The sequence below is a fragment of the Salmo trutta genome, unplaced genomic scaffold (assembly GCF_901001165.1).
Source record: "Salmo trutta unplaced genomic scaffold, fSalTru1.1, whole genome shotgun sequence".
NCBI classification, from domain to species: domain Eukaryota; kingdom Metazoa; phylum Chordata; class Actinopteri; order Salmoniformes; family Salmonidae; genus Salmo; species Salmo trutta.
This window is the reverse complement of record NW_021822522.1, coordinates 2983-24315: the sequence shown is the minus strand read 5'-3', so window position 1 is coordinate 24315 and position 21333 is coordinate 2983. Positions and strand designations below refer to the sequence as shown.

Below are 21333 nucleotides of genomic sequence, written 5' to 3'. Positions count from 1 at the left end.
GAGAGAGAAGGAGAGAGGGGAGGGGAACAGGAGGGATTGAGAGTGAAGGAGAGAGGGGAGTGGAGCAGGATGGGATGGAGAGGGAAGGAGAGAGGGGAGGGGAGCAGGAGGGATGCAGAGAGAAGGAGAGAGGGGGGAGCAGGAGGATGGAGAGGGAAGGAGAGAGGGGAGGGGAACAGGATGGGATGGAGAGAGAAGGAGAGAGGGGAGGGGAACAGGATGGGATGGAGAGAGAAGGAGAGAGGGGAGGGGAACAGGATGGGATGGAGAGGGAAGGAGAGAGGGGAGGGGAGCAGGAGGGATGGAGGGGGTGGACAGCCACAGGGTGAGAGAAGAGGGGGAGAGGGCTGAGGAGGGAGTGGGGGTGGACAGCCACAGGGAGAGAGAAGAGGGGGAGAGGGCTGATGAGGGAGTGGACAGCCACAGGGAGAGAGAAGAGGGTGAGAGGGCTGAGGAGGGAGTGGGTGTGGGTGTGGACAACCACAGGGAGAGAGAAGAGGGGGAGAGGGTGGAAGGAATCGGGTCACAGAGGGGGAGGAGGGGGGAAAGTAATTTGGTCCCAGGTGGAGAAAGGAGAGTGTCAGGGGTAAGCCGTGAGGACACAGTGGTGTGAGACGTTGACATGATACCGGTATTGTCTTTCAACAGCTGCGGTGTCAGGAAGAGCCTCTATGAGTCAGGCATGGTAGATTAGTGGTGTACAGAATCCATAGAGGGAGGGAAATGACCAATAAGAACTAAAGGAAGTAATACTGGGTATTGTAGAGTCAGAGGATTGGATGAGATACCAGAGCTCTGGCTGCTCTAAGAGCTACCAGTAGATCAGTGGTAATATGGTAGTGTTGGGGGGTGCACACAGAGGGGGACCTGGGGACATTCTTTCAGTGGGGAAATCCATCATGTCCAGAGTGTGTGTGTGTGTGTGTGTGTGTGTGTGTGTGTGTGTGTGTGTGTGTGTGTGTGTGTGTGTGTGTGTGTGTGTGTGTGTGTGTGTGTGTGCCTGCCTGCGTGCCTGCCTGTCTGTGTGCCTGCCTGTCTGTGTGCCTGCCTGCCTGTCTGTGTGCCTGCCTGTCTGTGTGCCTGCCTGCCTGCCTGCCTGCCTGCCTGCCTGCCTGCCTGCCTGCCTGCCTGCCTGCCTGCCTGCCTGTCTGTGTGCCTGCCTGTCTGTGTGCCTGTCTGTGTGCCTGCCTGCCTGCCTGCCTGCCTGCCTGCCTGCCTGTGTGTACATGTGTTAGAGAGACCACTGTCCCAGGCTCTGTGGGGCAGCAGTTATAACACTCAGAGTAACACACTCTAGATGAATGGCCTCTGGCGCTGTGTTCATTCTGCAGTAACCAGTCAGGACCCAGCCTTTACAGTTCCTGTTGGGGGCCAGACCTGGCCATGGTCTTCAGTACCGCAGGGCCGTGGAGGATGGAGGGGTAGAGGGTCATACATCACAGCCTAGCCCCCTGACAGGCCCACCGACAGGGCAGGATTCTCCACATGACTGCCTCCGCCTCCACTCTCCTCCCTGGTGCCATCTTAGTTTTATTGCTGTCTGCTTGGCTGGAGGGAGTGGGGCTGGGCTGGAGAGAGGGAGGGAGGGAGTGGGGCTGGGCTGGAGAGAGGGAGTGGGGCTGGGCTGGAGAGAGGGAGGGAGGGAGTGAGTGGGGCTAGGCTGGAGGGAGGGAGGGAGGGAGGGAGGGAGTGGGGCTGGGCTGGAGAGAGGGAGTGGGGCTGGGCTGGAGAGAGGGAGGGAGGGAGTGAGTGGGGCTGGGCTGGGCTGGAGAGAGGGAGTGGGGCTGGGCTGTAGAGAGGGAGGGAGTGAGGGGCTGGGCTGGGCTGGAGAGAGGGAGTGGGGCTGGGCTGTAGAGAGGGAGGGAGTGAGTGGGGCTGGAGGGAGGGAGGGAGGGAGGGAGGGAGCGAGTGAGTGAGTGGGGCTGGGCTGGAGAGAGGGAGTGGGGCTGGGCTGGAGGGAGGGAGGGAGGCTGGGCTGGAGAGAGGGAGGGAGTGAGTGGGGCTGGGCTGGAGAGAGGGAGTGGGGCTGGGCTGTAGAGAGGGAGGGAGTGAGTGAGTGGGGCTGGAGGGAGGGAGGGAGGGAGGGAGGGAGGGAGGGAGGGAGGGAGGGAGCGAGTGAGTGGGGCTGGGCTGGAGGAAGGGAGGGAGTAGGTCTGGGCTGGAGGGAGGGAGTGGGGCTGGAGGAAGGGAGTGGGGTTGGGGTTGGAGAGATTAGTGGGGCTGGGTTGACTCTGAGTAGATGGGCTGTGAGAGACTGATATCGGGGCTGACTGAGTAGATGGAGTGCGAATGAGGGCTGAGCAGACAGTTAGACAGGGTAGGGTGAGGGACTGACAGGTGTTGTGCAGGGGTGGATTGGAGATAATGTAAGGCAGATGAGTGCAATACCTCTTCCTAATCTGCTATTGTGGGTGTGTGAGTGGTCTAGACGGCTTACCTGAAAGAACCCGTAACCCTGCAGGCTTAGACTTAACTGTCATCTAGCTGACACCCTGCACAATGGATATCAGCCCTACCTTACAACTCATTGCACCTTTCCTATCGGGACCATGTCTATTCATTACATGACTATAAGTCATGTAGTGAATAGACAGGTGTGAGTAGAGCTGCGCTGATCCAGGACCAGTGTTGAGTGGTGGAGTGTCAGGGTAGGTAATGTTAAGGACTGATCAGGGTTAAGAGCCTGGGAGATTTGGCCGTCTCGGGTTAAGCTTGCAGATTTGAAGGACCCACCTTGATCTCACTGTTAGGCCCAGAGTGGTGTCTGTACACGGCTGCAATGCAGGATCTGTACCCTCTAAACGAAAAGAAGGAGTTGGGAAGGAGGAAGGGAGGGAAGGCGAGAGAGGGATGAGAGAGAGAGAGAGAGAGAGAGAGAGAGAGAGAGAGAGAGAGAGGGATGAGAGAGAGAGAGTACTTTAACTATTTGCACATCGTTACAACACTGTATATAGCCATAATATGATATTTGTGACCGACCGCCTTGATTAGGTCTTATGTAGCAACATTTGAACTTGAGACACAGAGCTACAAAATGGTATATCATACACTGCATTTGGGGAACAATGGGGAAGTAATTCTGCTTTAAAAGTTGATAAACTTGTAACCCCACTTTTGAGAAAATGCCTTTGAAGGTTAGGGGAGGGTTTGGCCGGTACGGATGTCCTTGTCCCATCGTGCACTAGCGACTCCTGTGGCGGACCGGGCGCAGTGCACGCTGACATGGTCACCAGGTATACAGTGTTTCCTCCGACACATTGGTGCGGCTGGCTTCCAGGTTAAGTGGGCATTGTGTCAAGAAGCAGTGTAGCTTGGTTGGGTTGTGTTTCGGAGGACGCATGGCTCTCGACCTTCGCCTCTCCCGAGTCCGTGTCCGTACGGGACTTGCAGCGATGAGACAAGACTGTAACTACCAACTGGATACCACGAAATTGGTAAAGGGGATAAAGGGGTAAAAAATATTGATATACATTTGTCAGTTAGGAAGTGCAGCTCAGTTTCCACCTCATTTTGTGGGCAGTGTGCACATAGCCTGTCTTCTCTTGAGAGCCATGTCTGCCTAAGGCAGCCTTTCTCAATAGCAAGGCTATGCTCACTGAGTCTGTACGTAGTCAAAGCTTTCCTTAAGTTTGGGTCAGTCACAGTGGTCAGGGATTCTGCCACTGTGTACTCTCTGTTTAGGGCCAAATAGCATTCTAGTTTGCTCAGTTTTTTTGTTAATTCTTTCCAATGTGTCGAGTAATTATCTTTTTGTTTTCTCATGATTTGGTTGGGTCTAATTGTGCTGCTGTCCTGGGGCTCTGTGGGGTCTGTTTGTGTTTGTGAAGAGAGCCCCAGGACCAGCTTGCTTAGGAGACTCTTCTCCAGGTTAATCTCTCTGTAGGTGATGACTTTGTTATGAAATCGCTTCCTTTTAGGTGGTTGTAGAATTTAACGTCTCTTTTATGGATTTTGATAATTGGCGAGTATCGGCCTGATTCTGTTCTGCATGCATTATTTGTTTTACGTTGTGCGCGGAGGATATTTTTGCAGAATTCTGCAGTCTCAATTTGGTGTTTGTCCCATTTTGTGAATTATTGGTTGGTAAGCAGACCCCAGACCTCACAACCATAAAGGCAATGGGTTCTATAACTGATTTAAGTATTTTTAGCCAGATCCTGATTGGTATGTCAAATTCTATGTTCCTTTTGATGGCATAGAATGCACTTCTTGACTTGTCTCTCAGATCGTTCACAGCTTTGTGGAAGTTACCTGTGGTGCTGATGTTTAGGTCAAGGTATGTATAGTTTTTTGTGTGCTTTAGGGCAACGGTGTCTAGATGGAATTTGTATTTGTGGTCCTGGCAACTGGACCTTTTTTGGAACAACATTATTTTTGTATTACTGAGAGTTACTATCAGGGCCCAGGTCTGACAGAATCTGTGCAGCAGATCTAGGTGCTGCTGTAGGCCCTCCTTGGTTGGGGACAGAAACACCAGATCATCATCAAACAGTAGATATTTGACTTCAGATTCTGGAAGGTTGAGGCCGGGTGCTGCAGACTGTTCTAGTGCCCTCGCCAATTAGCTGATATATATGTTGAAGAGGGTGGGGCTTAAGCTGCATCCCTGTCTTACCTCATGGCCCTGTGGAAAGAAATGTGTGTTTTTTGCCAATTTTATCCCCATACTTGTTGTTTGAATACATGGATTTTATAATGTTGTATCTTTTCCCCCAAAACCACATTCCATCAATTTGTATAGCAGACCCTCATGCCAAATTGAGTCAAATGCTTTTTTGAGATCAGCAAAGCATGAGAAGACTTTGCCTTTGTTTTGTTTTGTTTGTTTGTCAATTAGGGTGTGCAGGGTGAACACGTGGTCTGTCGTATGGTAATTTGGTAGAAAACCAATTTGACATTTGCTCAGTACGTTGTTTTCACTGATGAAATGTACAAGTCTGCTGTTAATGATAATTCAGAGGATTTTCCCAAGGTTGCTGTTGACACATATCCCACGGTAGTTATTGGGGTCAAATTTGTCTTCACTTCTGTGGATTGGGGTGATCAGTCCTTGGTTCCAAATATTGGGGAAGATGCCAGAGCTAAGGATGATGTTAAAGAGTTTAAGTATAGCCAATTGGAATTTGTGGTCTGTATGTTTCATTGAGGATACCATCAACACCAAAGGCGTTTTTGAGTTGCAGGGTTTGTATTTTTTCCTGTAGTTCATTCAATGTAATTAGAGAATACAGTGGGTTCTGTTAGTCTTTAATAGTTGATTGTAATATTTGTATATATTTTTGATGTTTGTTATAGTGGCACAGTGGTCTAAGGTCTACTACAGACATCGTGGTTCGATCCAGGCTGCATCACAACTGGCCGGGAGTCCCATAGGGAGGTGCACAATTGGCCCAGCGTCTGTCACGAGTGTGTGTAGGAACGGACCAAGGCGCAGCGTGAATATCGTTCCACATCTTTATTATATAGTGAAACTTAGCCAAACAAACAATAAACTATAAACAAAACAACAAACCATGATGACAGAGGTGTAACATGCACTAACTCAAAATAATCTCCCATAAAACCAAGTGGGAAAAACAACTACTTAAATATGATCCCCAATTAGAGACAATGATGACCAGCTGCCTCTAATTGGGAATCATACAAAAACCCCAACATAGAAAAAATAAACTAGAACACAACATAAAAATGAAACTAGATAAAACCCCCCAGTCACGCCCTGACCTACTCTACCATAGAAAATAAGAGCACACTATGGTCAGGACGTGACAGCGTCGTTCGGGTTTGGCTGGTGTAGGCCATCATTGTAAATAATAATTTGTTCTTAACTAACTTGCCTAGTTAAATAAAGGTTAAATAAAAAAGTAAAAAAATATTTAAAATACGGCAAAAAAGATTGGAGAAGTGGTTTATCCATACATCTCTATTTTGGATAGATAACTCTTCGCGTTGTTGTTTGTTTAGTGTTTTCCAATTTTCCCAGAAGTGGTTAGATTCTATAGATTCTTCAATTACATTGAGCTGATTTCTGACATGCTGTTCCTTCTTTTTCCGTAGTGTATTTCTGTATTGTTTTAGTGATTCACCATAGTGAAGGAGTAGACTCAGGTTTTCTGGGTCTCTAAGTTTTTGGTTGGATAGGTTTCTCAATTTCTTTCTTAGGTTTTTGTATTCTTCATCAAACCATTTGTCATTGTTGTTCATTTTTTTCTGTTTGACATTTTTAGGTTCGATAGGGAAGCTTAGAGGTCAAATATACTGTTTAGGTTTTCTACTGGTTTACACCTTCACTTTTACAGTGAAACGTTTTGTCCAGGAAGTTGTCTAAAAGGGATTGAATTTGTTTCCTAATAGTTTTTTGGTAGGTTTCCACACTACTTTCCTTCCATCTATAGTATTTGTTAATATTATTCAGTTCCTTTGGCTTTAATGCCTAAATTTTGAGTATCGCTCTGTTCAAGTAGACTGTGATTTTGCTGTGGTCTGATAGGGGTATCAGTGGGCTGACTATGAACTCTCTGAGAGACTCTGGGTTGAGGTCAGTGATAAAGTAGTCTACAGTACTACTGTCAAGAGATGATGTACCTACCAAACGAGTCCCCTCGAAGCCTAACATTGACTATGTACATACCCAGCATGTGATAGAGTTGCAAGAGTTGTGACCCGTTTTTGTTGGTTATGTTGTCATAGTTGTGCTTAAGGGGTCTTCATTAAAGTATAGAGATTCTAGTGGGGGGATATAAACTCAGCAAAAAAAGAAAAGTCCCTTTTTCAGGACCCTGTGTTTCAATGATAATTTGTAAAAATCAAAATAACTTCACAGATCTTCATTGTAAAGGGTTTAAACAATTAATGAACATGCACCTGTTGAACGGTCGTTAAGACACTAACAGCTTACAGACGGTAGGCAATTAAGGTCACAGTTATGAAAACTTAGGACACTAAAGAGGCCTTTCTACTGACTCTGAAAAACACCAAAAGAAAGATGCCCAGGGTCCCTGCTCAACATGCCTTAGGCATGCTGCAAAGAGGCATGAGGACTGCAGATGTGGCCAGGGCAATAAATTGCAATGTCCATACTGTGAGACGCCTAAGACAGCGCTACAGGGAGACAGGGTGGACAGGTGATCGTCCTCGCAGTGGCAGACCACGTGTAACAACACCTGCACCTGCATCACACTTGCGGGACAGGTACAGGTTGGCAACAACAACTGCCCGAGTTACACCAGGAATGCACAATCCCTCCATCAGTGCTCAAACTGTCCGCAATAGGCTGAGATAGGCTGGACTGATGGCTTGTAGGCCTGTTGTAAGGCAGGTCCTCAACAGATATCACCGGCAACAACATCGCCTATGGGCACAAACCCACCGTCGCTGGACCAGACAGGACTGGCAAAAAGTGCTCTTCACTGACGAGTCGCAGTTTTGTCTCACCAGGGGTGATGGTTGGATTCGCGTTTATCGTCGAAGGAATGAGCGTTACACCGAGGCCTGTACTCTGGAGCAGGATCGATTTGGAGTTGGAGGGTCCGTCATGGTCTGGGGCGGTGTGTCACAGCATCATCGGACTGAGCTTGTTGTCATTGCAGGCAATCTAAACGCTGTGCATTACAAGGAAGACATCCTCCTCCTTCATGTGGTACCCTTCCTGTAGGCTCATCCTGACATGACCCTCCAGCATGACAATGCCACCTGCCATACTGCTTGTTCTGTGCATGATTTCCTGCAAGACAGGAATGTCAGAGTTCTGCCATGGACGGCGAAGAGCCCGGATCTCAATCCCATTGAGCACGTCTGGGACCTGTTGGATCGGAGGGTGAGGGCTAGGGCCATTCCCCCCAGAAATGTCTGGGAACTTGCTGGTGCCTTGGTGGAAGAGTGGGGTAACATCTCACAGCAAGAACAGGCAAATCTGGTGCAGTCCATGAGGAGGAGATGCACTGCAGTACTTAATGCAGCTGGTGGCCACACCAGATACTGACTGTTACTTTTGATTTTGACCCCCCCTTTGTTCAGGTACACATTATTAAATTTCTGTTAGTCACATGTCTGTGGAACTTGTTCAGTTTATGTCTCAGTTGTTGAATCTTGTTATGTTCATTCAAGTATTTACACATGTTAAGTTTGCTGAAAATAAACGCAGTTGACAGTGAGAGGACTTTTCTTTTTTTGATGAGTTTATGCAGCACACAGGAGGATATTGTCCTTTTGAATTTGTAGCCAAATGTAAAATGTTCCTGCTTTGATTAATTTAATAGAGTGAGTTATGTCAGCTTTATACCAAATTATCATATCCCGTGTGTCCATTTCCTGTTTCACACCTGGTAGTTTGGTGGATGGGACTACCAGCTCTCTGTAACCACTGTAACCAGTGTGTCCATCTCCTCTATACCATGTTCCTTGTAGGATGACAATGTCTGTATTTCTGATTTATTTGGTGAAGTCCAGGGTCTTGCTCTTTAGGCCAAAGGCAGATGACCTCAGGGCTTGGATATTCCAGCATGAGATAGTGAAGGCTTTGTGTTCCATAAATTGTCCAATATTGTTAGTTGTGTGGTTGTGTGGAGTAGTGGGCCAGGTAGACATTTGGTTTTGAGGCACAATCACAGGAAATACTTGTGTTTACCTGCTGTATGGTAGCAGGGTTGAAGTCTTTTTGTGGTAGCAGGGTGGAGATAACCCCTTGTGTGTTGGGGAAAGTAGAAGAAGCATTTTCAATAATTCCCTTGAATGCTGTGGCCACCCTTTCCTGCTGTGTTCTCAGGTTGTTTGTGCCTGTGTGTATTATTATGTGGCTAGGTGACCCTAGTTGGTCCTCAGACAGAAGGTTTAGGGCGTGCTGGGTGTTTGGACACCAGGGTTTAGATACCGTGTGTTTGGGAAAAAGTAGATTTTCTTGTATATATTTCCTGTTTGAGTCCAAAAGGAGTACAATCTGTGGCTTGTGTATGTCCTCAGTCGGTGTGTGGGGTTGTCAGAAGGGCTGTCAGGGTGACTGACAGGGGGGGTGCTCAGAGGGGGTGGGAACCCCTGGGTTTGAGGTTCTTCATTTGTCTCTCCTGCTGTGATGTTGAGGCTTTGGTCAGGGTCTGGAGTGGACTGTTCTGTCGTGGTGTCCAGACTTTGGTCAGGGTCTGATGTGGACTGTTTTGTCGTGGTGTCCAGACTTTGGTCAGGGTCTGATGTGGACTGTTCTGTCGTGGTGTCCAGACTTTGGTCAGGGTCTGATGTGGACTCTTCTGTCGTGGTGTCCAGACTTTGGTCAGGGTCTGAGGTAAACTGTTCTGTCGTGGTGTCCAGACTTTGGTCAGGGTCTGATGTGGACTGTTCTGTCGTGGTGTCCAGATTTTGGTCAGGGTCTGAGGTAAACTGTTCTGTCGTGGTGTCCAGACTTTGGTCGGGGTCTGATGTGGACTGTTCTGTCGTGGTGTCCAGATTTTGGTCAGGGTCTGATGTGGACTGTTCTATTGTGGTGTCCAGACTTTGGTCAGGTTCTGATGTGGACTGTTCTGTCGTGGTGTCCAGACTTTGGTCAGGGTCTGATGTGGACTGTTCTGTCGTGGTGTCCAGACTTTGGTCAGGGTCTGAGGTAAACTGTTCTGTCGTGGTGTCCAGACTTTGGTCAGGGTCTGATGTGGACTGTTCTGTCGTGGTGTCCAGACTTTGGTCAGGGTCTGATGTGGACTGTTCTGTCGTGGTGTCCAGACTTTGGTCAGGGTCTGATGTGGACTGTTCTGTCGTGGTGTCCAGACTTTGGTCAGGGTCTGATGTGGACTGTTCTATTATGGTGTCCAGACTTTGGTCAGGGTCTGAGGTGGACTGTTCTGTCATGGTGTCCAGACTTTGGTCAGGTTCTGATGTGGACTGTTCTGTCATGGTGTCCAGACTTTGGTAAGGGTCTGAGGTAAACTGTTCTGTCGTGGTGTCCAGACTTTGGTCAGGGTCTGATGTGGACTGTTCTGTCGTGGTGTCCAGACTTTGGTCAGGGTCTGATGTGGACTGTTCTGTCGTGGTGTCCAGACTTTGGTCAGGGTCTGATGTGGACTGTTCTGTCGCGGTGTCCAGACTTTGGTCAGGGTCTGATGTGGACTGTTCTATTATGGTGTCCAGACTTTGGTCAAGGTCTGAGGTGGACTGTTCTGTCATGGTGTCCAGACTTTGGTCAGGGTCTGATGTGGACTGTTCTGTTGTGGTGTCCAGACTTTGGTCAGGGTCTGAGGTAAACTGTTCTGTCGTGGTGTCCAGACTTTGGTCAGGGTCTGATGTGGACTGTTCTGTCGTGGTGTCCAGACTTTGGTCAGGGTCTGATGTGGACTGTTCTGTCGTGGTGTCCAGACTTTGGTCAGGGTCTGATGTGGACTGTTCTGTCGTGGTGTCCAAACTTTGGTCAGGGTCTGATGTGGACTGTTCTATTATGGTGTCCAGACTTTGGTCAGGGTCTGAGGTGGACTGTTCTGTCATGGTGTCCAGACTTTGGTCAGGTTCTGATGTGGACTGTTCTGTCATGGTGTCCAGACTTTGGTAAGGGTCTGAGGTAAACTGTTCTGTCGTGGTGTCCAGACTTTGGTCAGGGTCTGATGTGGACTGTTCTGTCGTGGTGTCCAGACTTTGGTCAGGGTCTGATGTGGACTGTTCTGTCGTGGTGTCCAGACTTTGGTCAGGGTCTGATGTGGACTGTTCTGTCGCGGTGTCCAGACTTTGGTCAGGGTCTGATGTGGACTGTTCTATTATGGTGTCCAGACTTTGGTCAAGGTCTGAGGTGGACTGTTCTGTCATGGTGTCCAGACTTTGGTCAGGTTCTGATGTGGACTGTTCTGTCATGGTGTCCAGACTTTGGTCAGGGTCTGATGTGGACTGTTCTGTCGTGGTGTCCAGACTTTGGTCAGGGTCTGATGTGGACTGTTCTGTCGTGGTGTCCAGACTCTTCTGTCGTGGTGTCCAGACTTTGGTAAGGGTCTGAGGTAAACTGTTCTGTCGTGGTGTCCAGACTTTGGTCAGGGTCTGATGTGGACTGTTCTGTCGTGGTGTCCAGACTTTGGTCAGGGTCTGAGGTGGACTGTTCTATTGTGGTGTCCAGACTTTGATCAGGTTCTGATGTGGACTGTTCTGTCGTGGTGTCCAGACTTTGGTCAAGGTCTGATGTGGACTGTTCTGTTGTGGTGTCCAGACTTTGGTCAGGGTCTGAGGTAAACTGTTCTGTCGTGGTGTCCAGACTTTGGTCAGGGTCTGATGTGGACTGTTCTGTCGTGGTGTCCAGACTTTGGTCAGGGTCTGAGGTGGACTGTTCTGTCGTGGTGTCCAGACTTTGGTCAGGGTCTGAGGTGGACTGTTCTATTGTGGTGTCCAGACTTTGGTCAGGTTCTGATGTGGGTCTGAGGTAAACTGTTCTGTCGTGGTGTCCAGACTTTGATCAGGGTCTGATGTGGACTGTTCTGTCGTGGTGTCCAGACTTTGGTCAGGGTCTGAGGTGGACTGTTCTATTGTGGTGTCCAGACTTTGATCAGGTTCTGATGTGGACTGTTCTGTCGTGGTGTCCAGACTTTGGTCAGGGTCTGATGTGGACTGTTCTGTTGTGGTGTCCAGACTTTGGTCAGGGTCTGAGGTAAACTGTTCTGTTGTGGTGTCCAGACTTTGGTCAGGGTCTGATGTGGACTGTTCTGTCGTGGTGTCCAGACTTTGGTCAGGGTCTGATGTGGACTGTTCTGTCGTGGTGTCCAGACTTTGGTCAGGGTCTGAGGTGGACTGTTCTGTCGTGGTGTCCAGACTTTGGTCAGGGTCTGAGGTGGACTGTTCTATTGTGGTGTCCAGACTTTGGTCAGGTTCTGATGTGGACTGTTCTGTCGTGGTGTCCAGACTTTTGTTGGGGTCTGAGGTGGACTGTTCTGCTGTGGAGTCCAGACGTTGGTCAGGGTCTGATGTGGACTGTTCTGTCATGGTGTCCAGACTTTGGTCAGGATCTGATGTGGACTGTTCTGTCGTGGTGTCCAGACTTTGGTCAGGGTCTGAGGAGGACTGTTCTGTCGTGGTGTCCAGACTTTGGTCAGGGTCTGATGTGGACTGTTCTGTCGTGGTGTACAGGCCTTGGTCAGGGTCTGATGTGGACTGTTCTGTCGTGGTGTCCAGACTTTGGTCAGGGTCTGAGGTGGACTGTTCTGCTGTGGAGTCCAGACTTTGGTCAGGGTCTGATGTGGACTGTTCTGTCGTGGTGTCCAGACCTTGGTCAGGGTCTGAGGTGGACTGTTCTGTCATGGTGTCCAGACTTTGGTCAGGTTCTGATGTGGACTGTTCTGTCGTGGTGTCCAGACTTTGGTCAGGGTCTGAGGTGGACTGTTCTGTCGTGGTGTCCAGACTTTGGTCAGGGTCTGAGGTAGACTGTTCTATTATGGTGTCCAGACTTTGGTCAGGGTCTGAGGTGGACTGTTCTGTCATGGTGTCCAGACTTTGGTCAGGTTCTCATGTGGACTGTTCTGTCATGGTGTCCAGACTTTGGTCAGGGTCTGATGTGGACTGTTCTGTCGTGGTGTCCAGACTTTGGTCAGGGTCTGAGGTAAACTGTTCTGTCGTGGTGTCCAGACTTTGGTCAGGGTCTGATGTGGACTGTTCTGTCGTGGTGTCCAGACTTTTGTCAGGGTCTGTTGTGGACTGTTCTGTCGTGGTGTCCAGGCTTTGTTCAGGGTCTGAGGTGGACTGTTCTGTCGTGGTGTCCAGACTTTGGTCAGGTTCTGATGTGGACTGTTCTGTCGTGGTGTCCAGACTTTGGTCAGGGTCTGAGGTAGACTGTTCTGTCGTGATGTCAAGACTTTGGTCAGGGTCTGATGTGGACTGTTCTGTCATGGTGTCCAGACTTTGGTCAGGGTCTGATGTGGACTGTTCTGTCGTGGTGTCCAGACTTTGGTCAGGGTCTGAGGTGGGCTGTTCTGTTGGCTTCTCTGCGTGTTCAGCTCTCTTATCGGTTGTTCTCTGCCACACGTCATCGTTCTCACCTTTTCCTTGAGCACTTTCAACTTCTCCTCTAGTGCTCTGTTCTTCTCCTGCTCCTGCTCTTTCTCCTGTTGATGTTGTCTCACCACAGTCCAGAGTGCACATATGTCTCTCTCTACCTCCAGCTCTACAGGTCTGGTTGAGGGGGTGTTGTTGAGCTGGACAATGTTTTGTACTGACGAGTGTGTTCAGCTTCTGTTCCAGCTCCACCTGCCTTACCTCCAGCGGGGTGAATTTATCCTTCATTTCAATGAGGGAGTAGTACTCTGTGCTGGGAGGTTGACTTTCCGCTTGGGCTTGCTAATCTGTGGGGATTTATAATGAAGAGGTCTGGTCTGACACGCTATGTTTTGTTACAACACTAAGAATCTACATGAGAGTGCACCGGGCTTCTGAAAAGTTAACAGGCAAGTCATTTATTTTTACTGGAAGGCTAGCCAGCTAGTCAACTATCTAGTAAACACTTCGGATACGAGGTTGGCGTCTATTTTCTGAACAGAATTTTACGGATATATCTTGTAATTGAACAAAAAAGAAAGGTGGCCAATAACTGGGCCGATAATACGGGACATATTTTTTTTGCTAAACCGCATATCAAAAAGCTGATAGTAGTAGTATTTCCACTGACATGTCAAACATGCTAATTGCTAACCCATTAGCTAACATTTTTACGACACCAATAATCACATAACATTGATGGCTTAATCACAAGATAACATTGTTGAAGCTAATATATTTCTTAAACACTGTTGAATATGCCGATAATGTGGGGTGCTACGCTAGCCTAATGTTAGCTAGCTAACATTGAACCTGGTTGGTTAGCCACCTGCAGATTCATGCAGGGTAGTAACAGTCATGAGTTGGGATTATGGTTCATTGGTAGCTAGCTAGCAGTGAAGTCTTAACACAAGACTTCACTGTGCAAGTAACCATTTCAATAGAATGTTAATGATATCACTATGAAAACTGTTGATAGACGTAGCTGGTAAATTTCGATTGCAGACCAATCTCATCTGAGTGTGCCAGAGCGCAGAATAACTGACGAATTTACGAATGCTCAACACCCGTTGTCAAAAAAGCGCCAATTGTTGCCAGCAGCACAGTTGCCTTCACCAATGCTCTGGATAACATAAAAACAGCCTAACCAGCACTGCTAGGCCCGAGTAAAATGGTCGGTGAGTTGTTCTCTCATTTGTGTCTGGAAGTAGCTAGGAAGCTAGCCAACGTTAGCCAGTTAGCTTGGGTGTCTGTCTGTCTGTCTGTCTGTCTGTCTGTCTGTCTGTCTCTCTCTTTCTCTCTCTCTCTCTCTCTCTCTTTCTGTGTGTGTGTGTCTCTATCTCTGTCTCTCTCGCTCTCTGTTTAGCTCTTTCGATCGCTCTCTGTCTCTCTCTCTCTCTCTCTGTCTAGCTCTCTCGATCGCTCTCTGTCTGTCTCTCGATCACGATCTCGCTCTGTCCATCTCTCGATTACGATCTCTCTCTCTCTGTCTATCGCTCTATCTCTGTCTATTCATCTAAATCTCTCTCTGTCGCTCCTCTCACAACTCGTTTCATGTTTGCTCGTGGTAGCAGATGGATCTAAGGTTGCCGTAGCAACCATGGAACTATCACCTCATCCTCCACTCATGTTGCTATGGTATCACTGGAGGACAGGCTGATAAGATGGCATTAGATGAGAGAGAGAGACGGAGAGGTGAGTTGAGGGAAAGAGAAAGAGGGCGATAGACAGAAAGTAATGAAAAGTTGTAAATAGAGGTCTTATGTCTAGGGCAGGTCTGGGTCCCTGTGGACTGCTGCTGAATATTGCCCCACAGGGGATGAGTGGAGAAAATCCATTACATTGTGTTACATGTACTGATGGAGGTAAATGTCAACCACTGGTGTTACATGTACTGATGGAGGTCAATGTCAACCGCTGGTGTTACATGTACTGATGGAAGTAAATGTCGACCACTGGTGTTACATGTACTGATGGAAGTAAATGTCGACCACTGGTGTTACATGTACTGATGGAGGTAAATGTCAACCACTGGTGTTACATGTACTGATGGAGGTAAATGTCAACCACTGGTGTTACATGTACTGATGGAGGTCAATGTCAACCACTGGTATTCCCTTATACCTACTGGAAAGGACCTCCATCAGTGTCTGGTAGCTCCACGAAGTGTTATAGGATACTTAAAGCTGTAGATTTTGGTGGGAGCATTTATCCAACATGTTTAGTGTTAGGATTAGATTGTATTGAACAAAACTCAAGCCATCTTTCCCCGATGTCCTCAGGACGTGGTTAGACGTCCAATTTCGAAGTCACTCTTGAGCGATCTGCCTGTGTATTGACAATGACAACAATAACGCCCTATCTGTCTGCAGGCTTTGTAACAACAGATAAATTATTCTCCAGCTCACTTACTGTAATGTCATATGTTGATATGGTCTCTGCTGACTTACTGTGATTGCACAGCCTCCTGTCTCGCTGCCTCACACGTCATAGAAAACAACTGCTTATGTGTTGTGGGTTGAGGACTGAACCATCCCCATGTCTCCCTGCAGGACCGTGTGTACTGGACAGACCTGGAGGATGAGGCTATCTACAGCGCTAACAGGCTAACAGGACATGATGTGGCTACGCTAGCAGAACACCTCAATAACCCTCTAGATGTTGTGGTGTTCCACGAACTACGCCAACCCAAAGGTGAGAGACAGACATGTATATATACACACACATACATGCTCATACGCATACACACAGTATTTATTTTGGAGTGTTTTTTGATAGAACACAGGAACACTACCTTTATGTTATTTTGCCTGAGAGAAATGGGTCAAGTGTCAATATTAATGTGTGTGTCTGTCTGCGACACTGGAAAATACACTATATATGCAAAAGCATGTGCTCACCCCTTCAAATTAGTGGATTCAGCTATTTCAGCCACACCCGTTACAGACAGGTGTATAATATTGAGCACACAGCCATGCAATCTACATAGACAAGCATTGGCAGTAGATTGGCCTTATTGAAGAGCTCAGTGACTTTCAACGTGGCACCGTCATAAGATGCCAGCTTTCTAACAAGTCAGTTTGTCAAATGTCTGCCCTGCTAGAGCTGCCCTGGTCAACTGTAAGAGTTGTTATTGTTAAGTGGAAACGTCTAGGAACAACAACGGCTCAGCCGCAAACACAAGCTCACAGAACGGGACCTCTGAGTGCTGAAGCACGTAGCTCATCTGTCCTTGGTTGCAACATTCGCTACCGAGTTCCAAACTGCCTCTGGAAGCAATGTCAGCATAAGAACTGTTCGTCGGGAACTTCATGAAATGGGTTTCCATGGCCGAGCAGCCACACACAAGCCTAAAATCACCATGCTCAATGCCAAGCGTCGGCTGGAGTGGTGTAAATCTCACCGCCATTGGACTCTGGAGCAGTGGAAACGCATTCTCTGGAGTGATAAATTACACTTCACCATCTGACAGTCCGATGGACGAATCTGGGTTTGGCGGATGCAAGGAGAGCGCTACCTGCCTCAAATGCTGTAAAGTTTGGTGGAGGAGGAATAATGGTCTGGGGCTGTTTTTCATGGTTCGGTCTAAGCTCCTTAGTTCCAGTGAAGGGAAATCTTAACACTACAGCATACAATTACATTCTAGATGATTCTGTGCTTCCAACTTTGTGGCAACAGTTTGGAGAAGGCCCTTTCCTGTTTCAGCATGACAATGCCCCCGTGCACAAAGCGAAGTCCATACAGAAATGGCTTTTCGATTTCGGTGTGGAATAACTTGACTGTCCTGCACATAGCCCTGACCTCAACTCCATTGAACACCTTTGAGATGAATTGGAACGCCGACTGCGAGCCAGGCCTAATCGCCCAACATCAGTGCCCGACCTCACTAATGCACTTGTGGCTGAATGGAAGCAAGTCCTAGTGGAAGCAACATTTGGTGGAAAGCCTTCCCAGAAGAGTAGCAAAGGGGGGACCAACTCCATATTAATGCCCATGATTTTGTAATAAGATGTTAGGCCAGCAGGTGTCCACATACTTTTAGTCATGTAGTGTATGTCTGCATCCTCTTGTGGTGGGTCTGTGTGTGTGTGTGTGTGTGTGTGTGTGTGTGTGTGTGTGTGTGTGTGTGTGTGTGTGTGTGTGTGTGTGTGTGTGTGTGTGTGTGTGTGTGTGTGTGTGTGTGTGTGTGTGTGTGTGTGTGTGTGTGTGTGCATGCAGGCGTGTGTGAGCGTTGTGTTTTGATGCTTTGTTTTCTCCCTCAGTCAGAGTGTGCCAGTGTTGTCTCAGGGCCAGTAGAGTGGAGCTGATTACACTCTCTCATTAATAAAGAGCACTACTAATTAAATATAAATTAAAGAAATATATAAATTAACTAGTGCTGTAGAGTTAGTCTGTGTCCCAAATGGCGCCCTGTTCCCTATGTATTGTCCTGGTCAAAAGTAGTGTACTATATAGGGAATAGGGTGTCTTTTCAGACACAACCTTAGTTTCTCAAGTATCTCCAAAGTGAAATATTCATCATAGTGCTACCTCTGCAGGTTTCATTACCCTATTCTCTCTGTCTTGCTTTGACACTCTCCCTCTCTTTCTCTCTCTTTCTCTCTGTCAGTCTCTCTTGCTCTCTGTTAGTCTCTCTCGCTGTCTCTCTGTCAGTCTCTCTCTCTCTGTCAGTCTCTCTCTCTGTCAGTCTCTCTCTTTCTGTCTGTCTCTATCTCTCTCGCTGTCGCTCTTTCTCAATGCTCTGTATTTCTATCGCTCCTATGTTTCTCTCTCTCTCTCACTCTCTCTCGCTCTCTCTCTCGTTTAAGAAGAACTCTTTTCATAACACATAACAAAAGATCATTCACCTACAGATCGGGTTTGATTTTAAATGTTTCTATTTCCATATCCTGTTCTAAGATCACATCCTGTTCTAAGGCTTTTTTAAATCTACACATTTCAGGAAGACTTTTCTTTGCTTTCCTTCTCAGCTTTTCCTTTTGTCTTATTTTCTTTGAAGCTAGCTGAGTTTCTGTGGTAGTGATATGTCTATCTCTAGAAGAACTGAGGGAAGAGGAGTATTGCAACATCTCTGCAGTGTTTGCAGCATCCTCTTGTATAACAGCACATATCCCATTCCTTAGTATCGGCCTCCTCTCCCCCATCTCCTCTTCAGAGGTGGGGACATAAAAGCTGTTTCTCTAGTTCCTGGAAGCCCAGTTAGGAGGAATTTAAAGTATAGTTTTAGACCTAGCGAGGTGTGTGCAGCTTTTTATGGTTGGAAGGAGGGAAGGGAGATGTTTTGTTATGTACCTTAGCACTGCTAGCTTTTGGACATAATATTTCATCTTATTTTAGGAAACATAGAGAGGCTTTCCAACCATGTCTTTGTACCGTAACAATAATATTTAGTCAATGAGTGTTATGAATACATGTTGAGGGCCTGACAGTCGTATTACTGTGTGATATGTCTCTGTTGTCTCTACCTGTCTAGCTCCAGACAGCTGTAACATGGGCAGTCTACCTAATGGGGGCTGTGAGTACCTGTGTCTCAAAGCCCCCCAGATCACAGACCACTCCCCCAAGTACACCTGTGCCTGCCCGGACGGCATGGAGCTGGGACCAGGCATGAGACGATGTGCCATAGGTAAACTGTTTAAAACGTGTTACACTCTTTCCCTTCCCCACTGTGCCGTAGGTAAACTGTTTAAAACGTGTTACACTCTTTCCCTTCCGCACTGTGCCGTAGGTAAACTGTTTAAAACGTGTTACACCCTTTCCCTTCCCCACTGTGCCGTAGGTAAACTGTTTAAAACGTGTTACACTCTTTCCCTTCCGCACTGTGCCGTAGGTAAACTGTTTAAAACGTGTTACACTCTTTCCCTTCCCCACTGTGCCGTAGGTAAACTGTTTAAAACGTGTTACACTCTTTCCCTTCCCCACTGTGCCGTAGGTAAACTGTTTAAAACGTGTTACACCCTTTCCCTTCCCCACTGTGCCGTAGGTAAACTGTTTAAAACGTGTTACACCCTTTCCCTTCCCCACTGTGCCGTAGGTAAACTGTTTAAAACGTGTTACACCCTTTCCCTTCCCCACTGTGCCGTAGGTAAACTGTTTAAAACGTGTTACACCCTTTCCCTTCCCCACTGTGCCGTAGGTAAACTGTTTAAAACGTGTTACACCCTTTCCCTTCCCCACTGTGCCGTAGGTAAACTGTTTAAAACGTGTTACACCCTTTCCCTTCCCCACTGTGCCGTAGGTAAACTGTTTAAAACGTGTTACACCCTTTCCCTTCCCCACTGTGCCGTAGGTAAACTGTTTAAAACGTGTTACACTCTTTCCCTTCCCCACTGTGCCGTAGGTAAACTGTTTAAAACGTATTACACCCTTTCCCTTCCCCACTGTGCCGTAGGTAAACTGTTTAAAACGTGTTACACCCTTTCCCTTCCCCACTGTGCCGTAGGTAAACTGTTTAAAACGTGTTACACCCTTTCCCTTCCCCACTGTGCCGTAGGTAAACTGTTTAAAACGTGTTACACCCTTTCCCCTTCCCCACTGTGCCGTAGGTAAACTGTTTAAAACGTGTTACACTCTTTCCCTTCCCCACTGTGCCGTAGGTAAACTGTTTAAAACGTATTACACCCTTTCCCATTTGACTCTCCTCCCACACGATAACAGATCCATTTCAATGATCCACTTGCCAATTAATCTCATTCTCAGTTAGCCTTTGCTCACTGTCAATCTGAGCCCTATAGTGCCCTCCATTATCTCTCTGGCTGTTCCATTCCTGTCCTGTCCTCCCTTGGGAACACTCTGTGTCTATTGTATGGCTGTTCCATTCTTGTCCTCTCCCCCCTCTGGAGACTCTCTGTGTCTGGAGGTACACAGGTGGGTTGTCGCAGTGCTGTCCCCAGAGAAAGAGAGAGGGATGAAGGATGAACACAGGCCACCAGGCAGCATGACTGCACTGCAGATACCCTGTCTCACTCACTCAGAATAAATAGAAACTGAATAACTACAAACGGATGTATTCCCTCTAATGTCTGTGCTCTACAAGCATGTTATGACTTTAAGTGCAGAGAAGGCAGTTTTGAGTAGTTCAGACCCACTTCTGTTGATGTCTGTTCATGTAAACTATGGAGCTCTCGCTGTCTGTTTACAAGGAAAGGCTTGTCTGTGCTGTCAGTTGATCTGCCAGCCTGATAACCCTAGTATCTCTGTTTAATCTCTTCTCTCCTTGCAGTCAAACCCAAGACAACCACGTCAGCTCCTACCACAGCCACCACTACTACCACTGCAAGTCCTACCACAGCCACCACCCCAGCAACCACAACTACCACTCCAACCACAGGTGCTACTACAACTACAGCTCCTACCACAGTCACACGGTCGACCGCAGTTCCTTCGACGTCCCCTCCTCATCCTCCCCCCAGGACAACAGCTTCGTGGAGGACCCCTCTCTCCACCTCTGGCCCCCGCTTCACTTCCACACCCCCTCTACTGCCCAACAACATCCAGAGAGAGAACGCTAACCTCTCCCACCGCTGTAAGTGGCTTTCAGACTGTGTGTATCAAAATGTGCCTACTCTTGTACAATGTACCTTAGCGCTAAAGTACCCACTCTCCCATTAAATATTCCTCCTTTCCACTCCTCCCTCTCACACAGACAGTATTACATTTTGGTCATTTAGCAGACACTCTTATCCAGAGCAAGTTACAGCAGTGAGTGCCTACATTTTTATACTTGTCCCCCATGGGAATCGAACCCACAACTGTGGTGTTGCACGCTTCATGCTCTACCAACTGAGCCACATGGAGCGTCTAATGACAGACAGTAGGTGTGTCTAATGACAGACAGTAGGAGTGTCTAATGACAGACAGTAGGAGTGTCTAATGACAGACAGTAGGAGTGTCTAATGACAGACGGTAGGAGTGTCTAACGACAGACGGTAGGAGTGTCTAACGACAGACGGTAGGAGTGTCTAACGACAGACGGTAGGAGTGTCTAACGACAGACGGTAGGAGTGTCTAACGACAGACGGTAGGAGTGTCTAACGACAGACGGTAGGAGTGTCTAATGACAGACAGTAGGAGTGTCTAATGACAGACAGTAGGAGTGTCTAATGACAGACAGTAGGAGTGTCTAATAACAGATGGTGTGAGTGTGTAATGACAGACAGTGTGTGTGTGTAATGACAGACAGTGTGAGTGTGTAATGACAGACAGTGTGAGTGTGTAATGACAGACAGTGTGTGTGTGTGTAATGACAGACAGTGTGAGTGTGTAATGACAGACAGTGTGAGTGTGTAATGACAGACAGTGTGAGTGTGTAATGACAGACAGTGTGAGTGTGTAATGACAGACAGTGTGAGTGTG

At 47.7% G+C, this 21333-nt stretch overlaps 1 protein-coding gene across 1 annotated transcript; it reads left to right on the top strand.

Annotated features, from left to right (window-relative positions):
- Positions 1-15476: 15476 nt before the first annotated feature.
- On the top strand, positions 15477-20755 carry LOC115182486 (uncharacterized histidine-rich protein DDB_G0274557-like). Its single transcript, XM_029744089.1, has 3 exons — positions 15477-15672; positions 18452-18604; positions 20201-20755. Exons 2-3 carry the CDS (start codon positions 18594-18596, stop codon positions 20487-20489), a joined length of 300 nt encoding a protein of 99 aa, XP_029599949.1. The 5' UTR covers positions 15477-15672; positions 18452-18593; the 3' UTR covers positions 20490-20755.
- The last annotated feature ends 578 nt before the right edge of the window (positions 20756-21333 follow it).